Source organism: Barbus barbus, assembly GCF_936440315.1.
Source record: "Barbus barbus genome assembly, chromosome: 15".
Classification (NCBI taxonomy): Eukaryota; Metazoa; Chordata; class Actinopteri; order Cypriniformes; family Cyprinidae; genus Barbus; species Barbus barbus.
Window position 1 is genome coordinate 28,607,747 of NC_136743.1, and position 18,529 is coordinate 28,626,275.

Here is an 18,529-nt window from a genome sequence, read left to right on the forward strand (position 1 = left end):
CTTGTAGTCCTTTTCCTGTAAGAGTCATTCTGACGCAGTAAACGGAGGTTTGAAAAAAACTACAACTCCCATAATTCCACCGCTCAAACGCAGCTAGCATCCCGTTCGAAGTGCATAGATTCTCTGTTTTGGTTCATATAGTGAACGGAAAGAGTTAGCTTTTGCAGTCTCACGGCTTGAATTTAGTATTTAATCTACAGCACAAGCCTCTAACACATCACTAGATAATAAAATAGCATAAACGGCTCGTCCGAAGGCCTGTTATCTTCTGTCCTCGAGACGAGACGGGGGAGTGTCTGGAATTGGATATTTAGCTTGTGAGCTAGCGTCAGCAGCATCAGGTTGACCCATGTCCTCTGAGGAGGCTCTCGGCTCCGCGCTCTCACACTGGCTGTCCTTTAGCTCCTGGTGGCTGCTTCTGCCTTTCGTTATGCTGCTGGTAGTGGCTGCTTTCATCGTGGCCTTCGTGCTGCTGCTGTACATGATATCCCCGTTAATAAGCCCCAAACCTCTCAAACTGAACGGGGCCCATGTGGTGGTAAGTTCATGTAACTGTTATTTAAATCTGTTAGAAATGACTGCACACAGATCTCATAACATCAGAAGCAGCTAAGCTAACAAGAAACGATTCCATCTATCGAAAAAGCCTAATAATTTAATTGCATTAGCTGTCATTGTTGATGCTTATTCATAAAGTGATTATATGAATTGACTGCAAACAATCATAAACCTAAAGTTTTCATTGTGTCACGTCACTCATGCAGATGTGCATTTGTCTTGATCAGTTGCTGAAACTGTTTGTTATCGCTTCAGATTGCAAATGCACATCAGATGAACTAATATTCATGTTAAAGGTCATATTTCACTGGAGGCCAAATAAGTGTAATTGTACTGGTTATGCAACCATCTGTTCCAGGGCAATGGACCTTTTCAAGCGGGCACAGCATGTTTTTACATTTGCTAGGGTTCATAGTTTATCAAGAGCTCAGACTTATCTTTTTGTAAATGAATAGCATGTTGAGCTAGAAATAGGCAATGTTTATCTGTGATGATTTCATAGGATATTCATAAAATGCCTGTTTTCATGTGTTCACGCTTTATGCAGTTGATTGCATTCATAGAAACATCAGAATGATTTCACATAGATGTAGCATTCATACATTTTCACAGGACACAGAATGAAAAGCCACGATTCTATTTGTCCCATTTGTTGTCCTGTCGTCCGTATATGCATGTTAAATTTTTTCATTATTTATGTTTTAACCCTGTAAAACCTAATACATTACCGAAAATTTTTACTTCATTGACAATTTTATTTTGATTTGAACTCTTTATTAAAACATTAGACATTTTGTTTTTGAGTATCATACTTGATCGATTTAAGACTTTTAAAACAATTTTAAAACAAAATTCATTTTATTCAAACTGATATGCAATTTGGTGCAGTTGCTGATATTTCTATGGCCAAAATTATTTGTGAAATTACTGAAATTCTAATCAGTAAAGATGGTGAAAAAGGGAGTCACGTGACGTGCTCATGAACCTAGTCGCACTCGAGTAGAGCTCAGTACGTTTGGCGTCTTTTTGCTGATTTTTTTCGTTTAGTTTTAAGTTTTATTCATTGGTGGTGCTTTACCTGATGGCATGCAGTCGTAAACAGCAGGAGTTGTCTCCATCGGCTTCTCCGATTAAGAAGAAATCCAAGTCACCGAACTCAAGCGATAAGATGGCGGACACTGTTACACACTTTGAGGACTTTCTGAGAACCGAATTGACGGCGATGCGGAACGAGTTCACTTCTCACATGTCAGTTGTTCAGTCGCTATGCTCTAAACTGGATCTTCTTACAGGGGAGATGAGAGAACAAAAGAAAGTTGTTGCAGATCACGATAGACGCGTTGCCGCGCTCGAGCAACAGGTTGTGGACTTACAGGATCGCAATAGGTGCAGCAATCTGCGTCTGGTTGGATTGCCTGAAGGTTCCAAAAAGGATGACCCTATGGGCTTTTTGAAAAGATCGCTACTGACGTGGTTCCTGTCTCTGGCGGGCAAAGAGATTGAAGTGGAGCGAGCGCATCTCGCCTAAACCAGCAGGTTTTCATCTTTAAACTGCTGCGGTACACGGACAGGGAGCTCATTCTGCGGGCCGTCAGACTTCATGCCCCGGTGAAAACTTCAGACGGAGCAACGCTGTCTTTCTTTCCAGATTTTTCTCCGGTCACTGCAAAAAGAAGTGCATTTGCGCCAATTAGGATGATGGCATCCAGAATTTTCTCCTTTATCCTGCAACGCTGAAGGTCATTCTCAATCAAGGTGAACCTAAAATGCTATATTCCCCAGAAGAAGCAAGAGTTTTTCTCAGATCCCATTCATCCACCAACTCTCAGTGAACTCCAGCTGGACATTTGCTGTCTAATCGGAGAAGAGATGCTCTAAATGGTTAGGTGACTGTCTTTCACTGTTCACTTTAATGTTCACTTCTTAATTCATAGTTCATTGTGCATACAGTATCGCTTACTGATTATGATATTTTATTTGTTTTAGTTGTATTCTTTATCTCTCTTCTCTTTTTTTTTTTTTTAAATAGAAATACTATCTAGTCAATATGTGACTATGGGGCCAAATGTTGGTGCTACAGTAATGTGCAGGGTTTTGTTGACGCCACGGACCATATTAAGGGGTGCTGGCAGATCAAGGTTTGTTCTTGGTTTGATCTGCCATAGTTCATGGGAATGTGTTTGTTTTTTTGAATGGTAACGGGGAGGGTGGGGGGTGGTTTAATGGTAGACTCAACTGGTTTTATTTTCAAACTTGTATTTTGTCTTATTATGCAGTAATTCTGTTTGATACCTACTGACCTTAATATTCTCAGTTGTAATATTAATGGCCTAAATGGCCCTCACAAACGTACAGGTTTTCTTTTTTTTTGGCGAAGAAGAAAGATTGATATAGTGTTAGTTCAAGAATCCCATTTGAAAGAGGAGGATATACACGGCTGTAATAATAAGTTTTATGAAGTGGTATCTCACTCATCTTCGGATACTAAAACCAAGGGCGTCCTAATATTGGTGCGGAGGACTTTAAATATTACTATTTTAGTTAAAGGCTGTGATACAGATGGTAGAATAACACACACAAAAACAATAGTGGAGAATAGGAATATTGTATTTCTCTCAGTTTATGCCCCTTGTACTCCTGACCCTACTTTTTTCTCTGTTTTGTCAAACTATCTCTTGGAAGTTTTCAGATTTTGAAATTGTATTTGGTGCAGATACGAATTCTGTAATATCGCATATCCTAGATAGATCTGGCAATGTGTAACTCATCCTCGTCGGTGGACAGTTGGCGTTTATTAAACCCTTCTGCTAAGTCTTTCACTTTCTTTTCTGATACTCATAAATCCTATTCGCGAATTTCTACTATCTTCAGCTGTTCGTGATGCTGATATCTACTCCTTATCTCTGTCAGATCATGATGGAAATTTGTGCAGATTATCTTTGATCCCTCTGCCATCTCATGCCACTAGATGGTGATTTAACCCTAAATTGTTACAGGATGAAAACTTTTGCAATCAATTCAGAAATAAATTTGCTGAGTTTATTGAAATTAACCAAGGTTCAGTGGATGATCCTCGAACACTTTGGAATGCAGTTAAAGGTTTAATAAGGAATATGCCTCTTTCCTTCAGAAAAACCGACACAAAAAGATAGTTGAACTGGAATCACAGCTCCAGAATCTGATTAGAGATAATCAGCGTTGTTTCTCAGACAATACTTTACTTACTTACTTTACTTTTGTCATTTAGCAGACGCTTTTGTCCAAAGCGACTTACAAATAAGAAAAAGTAACTAAAACTAAAAAGTTACAACTCTATAAATACTATCTACCCACATATTTAAGAAAATAAAGAAATTAAATAAAATTAACACATGCATATAACAACAACATTTCAATAATAAACATATCAATGAAAAAATTTAATAAAAAGCTACTACTATCCCTTGCCGGTGTCCCTGCCCGGTGGAGTCGCACGGTAGAGTCGATGGTCTTTACACTCTTTACTTTTTTACTTTTGTCATTTAGCAGACGCTTTTGTCCAAAGCGACTTACAAATAAGAAAAAGTAACTAAAACTAAAAAGTTACAACTCTATAAATACTATCTACCCACATATTTAAGAAAATAAAGAAATTAAATAAAATTAACACATGCATATAACAACAACATTTCAATAATAAACATATCAATGAAAAAATTTAATAAAAAGCTACTACTATCCCTTGCCGGTGTCCCTGCCCGGTGGAGTCGCACGGTAGAGTCGATGGTCTTTACACTCTTTGGTCTTCACACTAGGAGGGCTTCACACGACGACTGCCGCGACCGCTGCCGCGGTATAATAACCTTTATTATACCAATCCAACAAATGATCATTTCAATTCAGCTGGACCCACTTTCCTGTTTATCAACTACAAATGGCCAAGCAAGTGCACACACTGACAAGATACACGAATACAAGATACAAGAATACACTCAGTAAAATCATGGCGGTTAGGTCCGAACTCAATTCATTACTGAGATCCAGGGCAGAATTCCTGATCCAAAGATCCAGGCAAAATTACTATTTTCAATCTGGGAGATTACGCAACAGTGAAAATTTATATTTCAGCAGTGAAATCCCAGTCTGGGTTTATTATGACAGACCCAAAAGACATTAATATTGCCTTTCACTCTTTTTACTCTAACCTCTATACTACTTCTGCTGATGGTGACCCTGACTCTTTTGCATCTTTTCTGTGCAACCTTGATTTACCTAGGCTGTCAGATTCAGATTCTACAGGAGCTGGAGTCAGCAATTCGATCTATGAACAAGGGGAAATCCCCAGGCATAGATGGCATCCCAATCGAATTGTATACTACTTTGTGGTCGGATGTAGGCCCCCTCATGCTAGATATGATACATTTTTCAGTTACTCAAGGCTCATTTCACCCATCTGTTAATATAGCTGTTATTTCTTTCTTGTTAAAAAAAGAAAGATCCAACTTCCTGTTCTAGTTACCAGCCACTTTCTTTGATAGGGACTGATGTTAAATTATATGCTGAAGTACTATCTCGTCATCGTACACTTGACCTATCATATTTGTTGGGTACTGAGATATGTTTGACTCCGCCATTTTTTCATGAATGACTTTTGGGACTTCACCTTGTCCGTCCAACAAAGATCTTTACTGTTAGCTGCTCTCACAGCAGCAAAACAATTGCTGGTCAACCGTTGGAACCCTGTATTTGTTGGATATTATCTCGATGGAACTAATTCTCGTATACATGGATCTAACGTGAAAATTGTTAATTCATGGCATTCAGCTTTTAATGTTGTGTCTTCTTTTCTAAAGTCTTTGTAGAAGATAATTTTGTTATTTGTTTATCTATTGATATTAATATATTTTTATTATTATTTATTTTTTATTTTTTGGGGGTCTAACGGGGGGTGGGTTCTGGATTTGTACGGCTGCTGTTTGGTTTTGTACTGCTGTTCCACAGAGTGAAGTTCAAACAGTTGTTAACAAAGATGGTGAAAAAAAACTATAAACTATCAATTGGGCGAAAGAAGGCATGTAAGTACATTGTGTACAATAGATAAGTATTGCCCAGGCATTTACAGGCCTTCGAGATTCAGTAGGCTTCATAGGGTTAAGTCATGACTCATGATTCGACCCATCAGTCTTATGCATTATTGTTTAATCAGTTTATAGAGAATATGAACAGGATTTTCTGTATCTGCTACCTAACTGTTGCACTCTATATCTATACTGGATGAGAACAGATGCACCTGCAGTGTAGATAATCGCTTGTTTGGTGAATTTGTTTGAACTCCCTCTCTTAGTGCTCTTTGCATATTTGAGTAAAATATGTGAACCGTGACTTGCTTGTTTTGTAATAAATCTGCTCTGAATGCTGTGTCCATCATCAGGTGACCGGAGGCAGCAGTGGGATTGGGAAGTGTATTGCCATGGAATGCTACAAACATGGTGCCTTCATCACTCTGGTGGCACGAGATGAGGTCTGTCACATGCATGTCCCTGGATATCATCTGTCACTCACTGTATTCACTGCCGTTCAAAAATGTGTGGTCAAGAATTTCTTATGCTCAACAAGGCTGCATATATTTGAACAAAAATACAGTAAGGACAGTAATATTGTGAAAGACTATTAGACTTTAAAATCATTAAAGTTTTCTATTGTAATATATTTTCTAATGTAATTTATTCCTCTGATGCAAAGCTGAATGTTCAGCATCATTACTCCAGTCTTCAGTCTCACATCAGGATCCTTCAGAAATCATTCTAATATGAGGATTTGTTTTGATGAAAACAGCTAAACAGACAGTGATTATCTTGTTCTGTAACATATCTTTGTCACTTTTGATCAGTATAACTATAATACATCCTTGCTATTAATTTCTTTAAAAAAAAAGTGCCGAGCTTGTTAGTAGACATAATTATTGCTGTTATTGAAAGTTATTAAATATTTGTGGGTGTACATATTTTTCTACAGCACAAACTGGTTCAAGCCAAGAAAGAAGTGGAGAAATGTGCCATAAATGATAAGCAAGTATGTATTTCTTTGGTATGTTTACACGTGTTTATGTATCTTTAAATGTAAGGATGTATTCTTTTGGTATTTTTTGGCTATTGCACTCAAAATCAACTCAGAAATCTTAACGTGCCCCTATTATGGGTTATGAAAGGTTCATATTTTGGTTTTGGGAGTCCCCAACAACAGGTTGACATGCATGCAAGGTCAAAAAACACTTTCATTGTCTTATAATATGCATTTATTTTTACCTTACTTGCTCAACGACTCCCAAACGATTCGCTCAACGATTCATTTTTCCAAACCCCTCCTTTGCGTGATGCTAATCTGCAGTGATTGGTCGATTTAATTTCCATTTCATCAAGTCTGTAAAGTCTGCTAAAGTGCAGTGCTGCTTTGTGTACAGCGGTACAGGGGAAACGGCTATTTTTAACGCTCCAAAAGCAGCACCTAGTGGCAAAGAATAAATGAGCATTTTCATTCAGACCAACGCATCGTTTCCCAGGTCTGCGCGCGCAACAAGTGGGCGGGGAATATGCTAATGTTTCAAGGTGGCGGCAACATGAAACGGCTTGGGATTCGTTTTAAAAACAACTCGTTTCAGAGTCGACTCTTTCTTTTGAGAGACAATAACTTCATACACGGAGCACTTTCAGATTTAAAACTTTGCAGGATGTTTTCATTCACTTTAAATGGGCATACCACGTCTGATTATTGTTATGATCACCTCTAGGTGGTGCTTTGTATTTCTGTTGATGTGTCGAAAGACTACAACCAGGTGGAGAGCGTCATAAAACAAGTATGTTTATTCTGTTTACCGTTTCATAAGAACCGTATGTCAGCATGTATTCTTTGAAACATTAACTGCTATTAATGTTTTTTTTGGATGGTTAGCGATGAAGCTGCTGACTGTTGTGTTTGCTACACAGGCTCAAGAGAAGCTGGGTCCTGTGGACATGCTGGTGAATTGTGCTGGGTCGTCTATATCTGGGAAGTTTGAGGAAGTGGGAGTCGACCGCTTCAAGGTAAGAGCATCATAGACACTCAGATGGACATTTTCAAATTATGCTAGTAAGAAACCCCCTTGCAACACCCTCTGGCCCTCAAGAACCACTGTCCTGCAGCGTTGAGCTCCTAAATTAACCCTAATCAGACCCAGTTAAACAAGATGATCAAGTGTTTCGTCCAAACCCGCTTTATATATAGTGCACTGACTGTATCGGGTGTCGACCATTTTGTGTCTGAAATCTGAGTGAACAACTTAATTCCCTGCAATCGTTTGCTTGTTTATACCCACAATGCCTTCTGATTTCCGAAGCATTATTTCCAAAAATCCACCGCAGACAGAACTGCTGGAAGAGAGAGTGTGGTAGAGAGCGATGCAGCTTTGAAATGGTGCATATTTTAACATTTTTGTGATGCTGGTTTTAGTTGTAACTTTAAAAAAAAAAAGAATCATTACTGGATTATAGCATATAGAAAGACAACATTATATCGATTCATTAATTGAAATTATATGCCAAAATGAAAATATTTTTTTAGGCATTAACTCAGCATGTATTTTACTAATAGTGCTGTGTTTTACTAAATCATTTGAGATGGTAACGAACAGCACTGAAAGGAAGAAATGATCATTTGGTGGATAGTTTAAAAGCATTCATTAATCACCTGTATGTAGCGTTAATTTTAACACATTCATAACAGTCGCCTTAGGGTGCAATGCCAGAAAAATGCTGCTCGGGGAGACACTAAAAATAATAAATACATACAGTGTTAGTTGTATTTAATTATTCATTGAATGATTATGAACACAAATTAAGCATTACAAACCAAAATAGTATTTATTGTATTATTGTACCATAGACAAAACCACAATGCTTGCATAGAGGTATGTATAATTACAAAATAAGTTTGTTAAAGTTGTTATTTTGAAGAAATACATGTGATAAGTGATGGAGCTGTTTCTGCTCCAGCTCTGTTGCACAATGGATCCAAATTTGCTCACTTAATTTTGTTCACTCAACTGTCGTACACTATAAAAGAATTAGTGAATGAGTAAATGAATGAATAATTGAGCAGTTTTGGACACAACTCCGTTACAGGCTGGTGAGTTTGATCAAGGTTGGAGCTAAACTCTGCAGGAAAGTGAGAACCACTGCCCTAGAAATGACTCTAAATACCCTAACAATTCCTCTAGCATTATAATAGTGAGAAATCTGTTCCTGAGGTGAAGTGTGTGCTCTCTTTAAACAGAAACTGATGGAGGTGAACTATCTGGGCAGCGTTTACCCCACCCGGGCAGTGATCACCACTATGAAGGAAAGGCGGATGGGCCGCATCATGTTTGTGTCGTCACAGGCAGGGCAGATCGGCCTCTTTGGCTACACGGCCTACTCACCGTCCAAATTCGCCCTGCGTGGCCTGGCTGAGGCCTTACAGATGGAGGTGTGTGTATGCGTTATGCTCGCTCAGTATCTACCACATTACAGTCCGTTGAAACTTTGATTTTAATTTAGTCTCTTGTCCTGATCTTTCCTAGATGAAGCCCTATAATATCTATGTAACTGTGGCGTATCCTCCAGATACTGACACTCCAGGGTTTGCAGAAGAGAATAAGACTAAGGTGAGATAATAGATGTTTTTTTCCTTAATAGAATTAGTCTCTGAATATTAAATACCTGGAATATTAGAATAGAACATTAATATTAATAGAATATTTAAAAGTGAAGAATTTCTAATAATGCAGGTCTGTGCTCTGTTAAATAGTTCAATCTTTCTTTTTGAATTTTAAAAATATATTGAGTGCTAATATTGGGTGGCTTTTTGTCCCTGGATAAAACATTTTGCTAACGCTTTATTTTAACTAGTTGCTTATTAGCATGCATATTACTAGCATACTGGCTGTTTATTAGTATTTATAAAACACATATTAATGCCATATTCTGCATGACCATATTTTAGATCCCTTAGATCCCATACCTAAACTTAACAACTACCTTACTAACTATTAATAAGCTGCAAATTAGGCAAAAGTCATAGTTAATAGTTAGTTAATAGTGAGAATTGCTTCCCAAACTAAAGCGTGACCAATTATTTTTGTCCTGTCTATGTGTTTTATTCTTCTGTTTTTGACTCTCTATTTGGCAGCCTCTGGAGACTAAGTTAATTTCAGAAACATCTGGAGTCTCTCAGCCTGAGCAAGTAGCAAAAATTGTGGTGAAGGATGCAGTGGTAAGTAGGGATTGGACAAGATTCCACAATATTGAATTGAATTCTGATCATTTTCTCACCCTTGTGTCAGTCCAAACTTGTATGACTTAATTTCTTTTGCATGTGCAACACACAAGTTTTGAAAAAATAAAAATAATTTTTGTCAGTGGTCTTCAAAATATCTTAAAGGGATAGTTCATCCAAAAATGAAAATTCTGTCATTAATTACTCACCCTCATGTCTTTCCAAACTTGTAAGACCTTCGTTCCATCTTCAGAACACAAATGAAGATATTTTTGATTAAATCCGAGAGCTTTCTGACCCTGCATAGACAGCAAGAGTCTTACCACGATTAAGGTCCAGAAACGTAGCAAGGACATCAGTTAAAAAGTCCATGTGACATCAGGGGTGTCACAAGCATTGTTTACATGAACCAGAAGCAAGCGCATGCGTTGTGATACTCTCTCCACAATGGTGGTGCGTCAATGCAGAAGGGATGGGGAGGAGAAAAATTGTTGAATAAAGTCATTACTTTTTGTGCGCAAAGAAAACAAAAATATTCTTGTTGCTTTGTAAAAAACGTTGCATCCGAATTTTAGGTGTGCGTCAGGCTGCCTTATCAGTGGCACACGAGATGTTATTTTTATTGAAGAAACGTGCGTTAGTAATATTTTGCTCGGTGCGCCCTCTCGTGTCCTCAGGAGAGAAGCCAAAAGCTTTTTTCCCCCTAACAGAAATTATGCCTTTTAAATTCGAATACAATTCGAATATTGATAATATTTTAGTACAAAATTCGAATGTAGTTTTTCAGCCAATTTGACAGCCCTACTATTTATATTTTTATATAATATCAAGTATAATACTATAACAACTATTGTTGTCTGTTCACTCACAGCAGGGAAATTTCACCAGCTCATTTGGACCCGATGGCTACATGCTGTCAGCGCTGACCTGTGGGATGTCACCTGTTACCTCCATCACTGAGGGGCTGCAGCAGGTACGGCCCATTATCACAAAACACTGAGAGTCTGAGTCTAGTGCAACTGTGTCATCATATTTGACTCACTGACAATACCATAGGAGATGGAAATGGATGACTCCTCTCTTTTCACGTAATTATTTCTGCATCATGTGCCTTTCATCATCCTGCTTGGCCTTTGTATCTTAGTAACATCATGTTTGCATTCAGCTTTCGTACGGCTATTCGAGTCAATCACAGTCTTAGATATTCCCTTTGAAGATTTTAATGAGCCTCTTGACTCTTGCCCAGCTCTTCACTGACTCAAAACTCTGTAAAATCTGAGGAATAAACCTGAGCGATCAGCCAGACGGCATTGTTTTATTCTTCCTTTTTTATGAATTCCTTTGAAGAATAGAAGATATAGTCACAGCAGATTTTAAAGTAAAACGGATTCAGATGTTATCAGCATGTGAAGAAGGAATCTTTGTGCACAGAACTGTCTAATCAAATTATCCAAAATGATTTGTAATTTACCTACCAATAACAGGGTAGAACCATTTTTAAATCCTTTCTGTGACGTTCAGCATATTTTCCATATCTGAAGAAAGTCTGCAGATTCGGTCTGTGGCAGTATGTCAGTAGTATCGTGTGAAAGCTTTTATTACTTCTATTCTTCTATTATTTATATCTTGTTGACAAAATTATTATGAGCTTTCTAAATCAGTCCAGCTGTTTGATGTCATGGCAACTACCCACAGTTTGAATTTTGTGCAGTTTTAACCTAATAAGAAATGTACAAAATCTGATTTTAAAAATAGCTGAGATAGACATAGATTGACAGACAGATAGATAGGATGGAGGTGTAGATATAGATAGATAGATAGATAGATAGATAGATAGATAGGATGGAGTTGTAGATAGATAGATAGATAGATAGGATGGAGTTGTAGATAGATAGATAGGATGGAGGTATAGATAGATAGATAGATAGATAGATAGGATGGAGGTGTAGATAGAATATCTAGATAGATAGGATGGAGGTGTAGATAGATAGATAGATAGATAGCATGGAGGTGTAGATAGAATATCTAGATAGACAGAGATAGATATGATGGAGGTGTCGATAGAATATCTAGATAGATATGATGGTGTAGATAGAATATCTAGATAGATAGATAGGATGGAGGTGTAGATAGATAGACAGAGATAGATATGATGGGGGTGTAGATAGATAGATAGAGAGATAGGATGGAGGTGTAGATAGATAGATATGATGGAGGTGTAGATAGAATAGATAGATATACAGAGATAGATATGATGGAGGTGTAGATAGAATATCTAGATAAATAGATAGGATGGAGGTATAGATGGATAGATAGGATGGAGGTGTAGATAGAATATCTAGATAGATATGATGGTGTAGATAGAATATCTAGATGGGTAGGATGGAGGTGTAGATAGACAGAGATAGATATGATGGGGGTGTAGATAGAATATCTAGATAGATATACAGAGATAGATATGATAGATAGATAGGATGGAGGTGTAGATAGATAGATATGATGGAGGTGTAGATAGAATAGATAGATATACAGAGATAGATATGATGGAGGTGTAGATAGAATATCTAGATAAATAGATAGGATGGAGGTATAGATGGATAGATAGGATGGAGGTGTAGATAGATAGATAGATAGACAGAGATAGATATGATGGGGGTGTAGATAGAATATCTAGAGAGATATACAGAGATAGATATGATGGAGGTGTAGGTAGAATATCTAGATAGATATGATGGAGGTGTAGATAGATAGATAGGATGGAGGTGTCGATAGATAGATATGATGGTGTAGATAGAATATCTAGATAGATATACAGAGATAGATAGGATGGAGGTGTAGATAGAATATCTAGATAAATAGGATGGAGGTGTAGGTAGATGGATAGGATGGAGGTGTAGATAGATGGATAGGATGGAGGTGTAGATAGATAGATAGGATGGGGGTGTAGATGGATAGACAGAGATAGATATGATGGAGGTGTAGATAGAATATCTAGATAAATAGGATGGACGTGCAGATAGATAGGATGGAGGTGTAGATAGAATATCTAGATAAATAGATTGGATGGACGTGTAGATAGATAGATGGATAGGATGGAGGTGTAGATACAATATCTATATAGATAGGTAGATGGATAGGATGGAGGTGTTGATAGAATATCTAGATAGATATGATGGAGGTGTAGATAGATAGGATGGAGGTGTAGATAGAATATCTAGATAGATATGATGGAGGTGTAGATAGATGGATAGGATGGAGGTGTAGATAGAATATCTAGATAAATAGATTGGATGGACGTGTAGATAGATAGATGGATAGGATGGAGGTGTAGATACAATATCTATATAGATAGGTAGATGGATAGGATGGAGGTGTTGATAGAATATCTAGATAGATATGATGGAGGTGTAGATAGATAGGATGGAGGTGTAGATAGAATATCTAGATAGATATGATGGAGGTGTAGATAGATGGATAGGATGGAGGTGTAGATACAATATCTATATAGATAGGTAGATGGATAGGATGGAGGTGTTGATAGAATATCTAGATAGATATGATGGAGGTGTAGATAGATAGGATGGAGGTGTAGCTAGAATATCTAGATAGATATGATGGAGGTGTAGATAGATAGATAGGATGGAGGTGTAGATAGAATATCTAAATAGATAGATAGGTATGTAGTGATTGTGTTTCTGTGATGGTCATATCATCTCACTCTGTCCAGATTGTGACGATGGGGTTGTTCCGCACCATCGCTCTCTTCTACCTGGGCAGCTTCGACAGCATCGTCCGCCGCTGCATGATCCAGAGAGAACAGTCCAAAGCAGCAGACAAGAGGGAGTAGCACCAGCATTCCCACCACATGCACCTCCATCACCTCCGTCAGCACCACTAACACACACATACACCTCACAGCACGCACCACCCGGCAGACTTGTTCAAATGCATAGAAGAGGTCTACACTGACAAAACACAGTTTTTGCTCATTTTTTCAGTAGACCTGTAATAGGAGTCAATCTTTCATGATGTCTCTTTCAGGACCCCGATCATTCCAGTGCATGCTGCATCAATATTTCAAGCTCTTTAAAACAAACAACTTTATTTGCATTCAAATGATTTACTCTTTGGCTCTCACTGCCTCTAGTACATTCTCTCCTTTCTGAAAATTGAAACCACATAGTATCTGTGTTCTTGTTCTAGCCTGTTGGCGTAATGTTATTTCAACACTAGAATTAATTTGTCAACATTTATTTATATTGAGATGTTACCATTTGCCATATAGGTAAAAAAAAAAAAATCTGTATATGTATAGAACAATAACTTCACTTCCTTATGTTACAGTGAGGTGAAGAACTGTTCTTTTGACTGGTCTGTGATGTTCGTAGTCAAGCACTGTATCTTCCTGCTTTTAGATTTCATAGTTTTAAGGTACGGACACAGGACATCTGTGTTTTCGGATGAAACAGCCTGAGTCTGCCACTCTGCCTTATCTTCTTTGCTCTGTGTGGGGGTTTCTGAAGGAACTGTTTACCTTATAAATGTGCGTGCGAGTGTGTATGTATATTTGTCTGCTTGTACGCATGCGTTTAGGTGACCTCAGGGGCTTCTAAGAGTTCACTGAACTGAAAGATGGGTCAGGATAAGCCATTGTGGTGATTAAAGGCTCGCTGGCTCGAGTCAGTGCACCTCTCTGCCAACAGGTGGAGCTGGAGATCCAAACGGATCAGGTGTAACCTGAGCAAAAGCCTACATGTGCAGCAGCTCGTGTTAAAAGAACAGAATCAGTCATAGTCGGATGGTTCGATGTCCACAACCCCAGAACTCTGTAGTATTGAAGGTGAATAGATGTGAGTACATCGAGTGTTCATGCAGGCATTTAAAAAACTGTAGATGTTGTGAAGCTTGATCAGATTTGTACACCAAAACAAGCAATATGGCTTCCACAAGTCAAGTGAATTTCCTCGTGCTCTGCTCTGTCGTAACGTAAAATGGATGGTTCCAGCATATAAAGTGTGTTTTCTGATTTAGGCCTTCCAAACTTGCCCCTTGTCCTTGTTGCAAGTCGTACCTTACTGACAACACAATAGCTAGAGAGAAAATGACACTTACTCATGCTGTTGTAATATTTGCCTTTCTCACTGTCACAAGCAAACGGGGAGCATGTGATGTGATCACACCCTACAGTTATATGAGCGGATGTTTATGAGGAGTCCATCTCGTGAATGCCTGAATGCACAGAAAAGTCGATTTAAAGTGATGGTTCACCCAAAAATGAATATTCTGTTATTATTTACTCACCCTCATGTTCTTCCAAACCTGTAGGACTTTCTGTTTTCAGTAGAACACAAAAGGAGAAGTTTAGTGGAATGTTCATGCTGCTCCTGTCCTTACAGTGAAAGTGAATGGGGCATGCAAAGCTCCAAAATAAACAAAAAAGGACTGTAAAAGTGATCAATATGAGATGCAATATTTTTTATTTCTTCTGAAAAAACATGATTGATTTGTCCCTTTAATTAAAGATCTTGAATATACTGTACATGAGATTTGAGAGTTATGGCATGGGTACAGTTTTCTGTGAGTATTGAGTTAAATTTTGCTGCCTTATGGCTTCAAGACTTCAAATAATAGTGTGCATGATTCGTATGAACTACTTTAAAGGGATAGTTCACCCAAAAATTCTGTCATTTACTCACCCTCAAGTAGTTCCAAACCTGTATGAATGTCTTTGTTCTGCTGAACACAAAGGAAGATATTTTGAAGAAAGTTTGTAACCAGGCTGTTTTGGGGCACCATTGACTTCCATAGTAGGAAAAAAAATACTATGGAAGTCAATGGTGCCCCAGAACTGCTCTGTTTCCCACATTCTTCAGAATATCTTCCTTTGTGTTCAGCAGAACAAAGACATTTATACAGGTTTGGAACTACTTGAGGGTGAGTAAAGGACAGAATTTTCATTTTTGGGTGAACTATCCCTTTAATAGTGCTAAATTTCTCTTTTTCGTTCCACAGAAAAATGAAAATCCTACTGTTTTGGAACGACATGAGTGTGAATAAATGATGACAGAATTTTCATTTTTGGTTGAAGTAACACTTTCATTAAATACAATGTTTTTAAGCTGCTCTGTTTTTCCTAGAACATACCTGCAAACTCATCACCTTTGCTTTTTGTCTTGCCTAATAGTGATAAGCACAGCGCTGTACAGGGGTAACCGCTGTATTACTGCTTTCCCATAACGTATATAATCATTTAATAGCTTGTAACGTGGTTATCCATTGCTGTTTTTGTCAAAACTGTAACATTTTAAATCATATTTTTATGGTCATTTTAGAGTTTAGGTTACATATAGGTGTTGCTACCTAATCAACATGTAGTTCTATTCTAATATTATATTGAATTTTCCAAAACGACCTGAAGAAAAATCCCCCTTTTCCATTCCCTGTCACCTTTTTTCGCCAGGCCGGAGTTTGCAGGTATACTAGAAACCCTTGACCAATGCAGTCAGGCACTACAGTCATGGAGGCCCATTTTCAAGCCTTAAGAGATCCAAACACGGACCACTACAAAAGCTATAAGGGTTGATACCGCCACATCCAACTATGGCATAGATTTTGTATGGTTTACGTATATTTGTTTCAGTATGGAAAAAGACATTGTTTTTGCTTGTTTGTACATTATTTGCTATGGATATCTTTTACAAAAAGACCCAAAATATGAAAATGAGAATGCATGAGTCAAAACGACGATGTTCTCATTTGATATTGGCTCAAGGCACGTCGTCCAGCACATAGTAGCTATAAGTTAGGTGCCGATATGTATTGGACATACAATTCGGTCGTGCCCTCTTCCATAACACATGGACATAGTCATTTGTTTAGTCGTTAAGAAGCTAATAGTAGAGAAATTGTTGAACTCCTTAAAGCTATGCAAATCAAGCCTGTGCTCGCAATTCATTCAAACACACAAAAGGACACTAGCATTTTTTTTTTCCAAGTTGTCTGCTACAGTCCACTCTTTTATTGACTGAAGTTGAGAGAGATTTCTGAGAATAAGATGTATAGTTTGAGTAGGTTTTAAAAGAAAGACCAAGACCAACTTGGATGCGTTCTGCTTCTATGTTTTGTAAATTTCTTTTTTCCTTCTTCATCTGTTGCCAAACTTGCATAAATTTCACCTTGTGTGCCATGGGAGATAAAAAAGGATGTTGTTGCTTTGTCTTATTTTCTTACATAATGAAAATAAATAACTTTTGAAAGGCAATTCAGTGTCAGATTCTTTATAGTGTAAAAGTCCTGTTACTGTATGTGGGTGGTTAACCTTATGATAAAACCTGAAGAAGAAAAAAATCACAGTCAGAAGAGACCGGAAAGCCTGTGTTATTTGCTCAAAACATGATGTCCTATCTAACATTTTCCTATTTAACTTTTAATGATCTGCCATTTTTGATTAACAAGACAGGACTACATGTAAACTGGTTCACTGTTGCTGAAAGTACAAGACATTACCTCTATCAGTAACATTAATATTATGGCCTGAACCTGATCCTTCACTTTGCATTCCTACTTTACTGACTGGTGTCAGTCTGAAATAGCCAACTCCAGAAGCCTAACTTTGCCCTGAATAACCCGGTCAGAACTGACAGAGGGAGAAAGCAAGTTGGGCTCAAACCTGAACCTTTTTAAAGCCCTCCATTGCAACACAATGCTCTGTTTCTGAAGCCGGGACTGCCAGCAGGGGTCATATGTATGTTGTAGTCATTTTGTTCTGCAATAATTCATAAGCTATGGCTTGAGTTGGTTCACCTTTATTCAAAGCAGGGTCGACTGCGCGGGGTGCTGAAAGATCAAAGGCCTTGCTCTGTTCAAAGACGTTCCAATGCTAATTTTGAGGCGAGGCTGAGGACCAAATTCTGCTCTGCCTGAACAGATGCTGATTTCCATTTCAGCTCATCCGGACCTTTTTGAGTCTTCAGACGAGTAAAGATTAAATTACCCATGTATTTTATTTGAAAGAAAAGTGTACTCAACCCATATTCTCCCTTACACCAATAAACAACCCCCCCCCCACACACACACCAGAATTACAGAGGTTACTGAGCACTCAACCTGTTAGGATGAATATGAGAGTTTTAAATAACAAATGGCCAGTTTAGCTCATAAAGAAAGAATCCTACATTTACTAGAATATATAAAATCATTATTAAAAATCAATTAGATATAAAATTATATATACGTGTGTGTGCCTGTATACATACATACATATACACACACACACATTAATAATTATAATTTGTATTAATGTGATTACTTTTAATAATTTAGTTAAAATATTTATATATGACTATATATGAATTACTCTGCTTGTTTAGAATAAATTCAGTCCTGCCAGTCAATTTAATAGCCTCATAAATATGTTTTTATTGGTCCATGAAAGCATGAATTCCACTATTTTAAATGTACGCTAAAAATAACAATTGGACTGTTCTGTTATACCAAGAGTTGGTTGAGTGGCTAGTATGATGATATATATGATATACAGAAGCATCCAACAGACTGAGACATGATCTGAATTTTTAGAAATGATCACATTTCCCATTATATGTGGAAACAATGAGTGCAAATTTACCATAAATTTCAGTGATTGTTTGTAATGTTCCCTTTTGCTGTAGAACTCAACCCACATGAACTCTGCATGATCATGTTC

General features: G+C 37.7%; 1 protein-coding gene across 2 annotated transcripts; it reads left to right on the forward strand.

The window, feature by feature from the left end:
* Positions 1-68: 68 nt before the first annotated feature.
* On the forward strand, positions 69-17,084 carry LOC306881917 (3-dehydrosphinganine reductase). 2 transcript variants are annotated; one of them, XR_013785186.1, is made up of 11 exons: positions 115-538; positions 5,969-6,058; positions 6,553-6,609; positions 7,325-7,390; positions 7,521-7,616; positions 8,845-9,036; positions 9,131-9,214; positions 9,739-9,822; positions 10,697-10,798; positions 13,553-14,675; positions 16,286-17,084. XR_013785186.1 is itself a non-coding variant. In XM_079436275.1 (10 exons), exons 1-10 carry the CDS (start codon positions 350-352, stop codon positions 13,670-13,672), a joined length of 1,080 nt encoding a protein of 359 aa, XP_079292401.1. In that variant the 5' UTR covers positions 69-349; the 3' UTR covers positions 13,673-17,084. The 2 variants fall into 2 exon arrangements, 1 of the variants encoding a protein (XP_079292401.1); XM_079436275.1 differs by having other exon boundaries at positions 69-538; positions 13,553-17,084.
* The last annotated feature ends 1,445 nt before the right edge of the window (positions 17,085-18,529 follow it).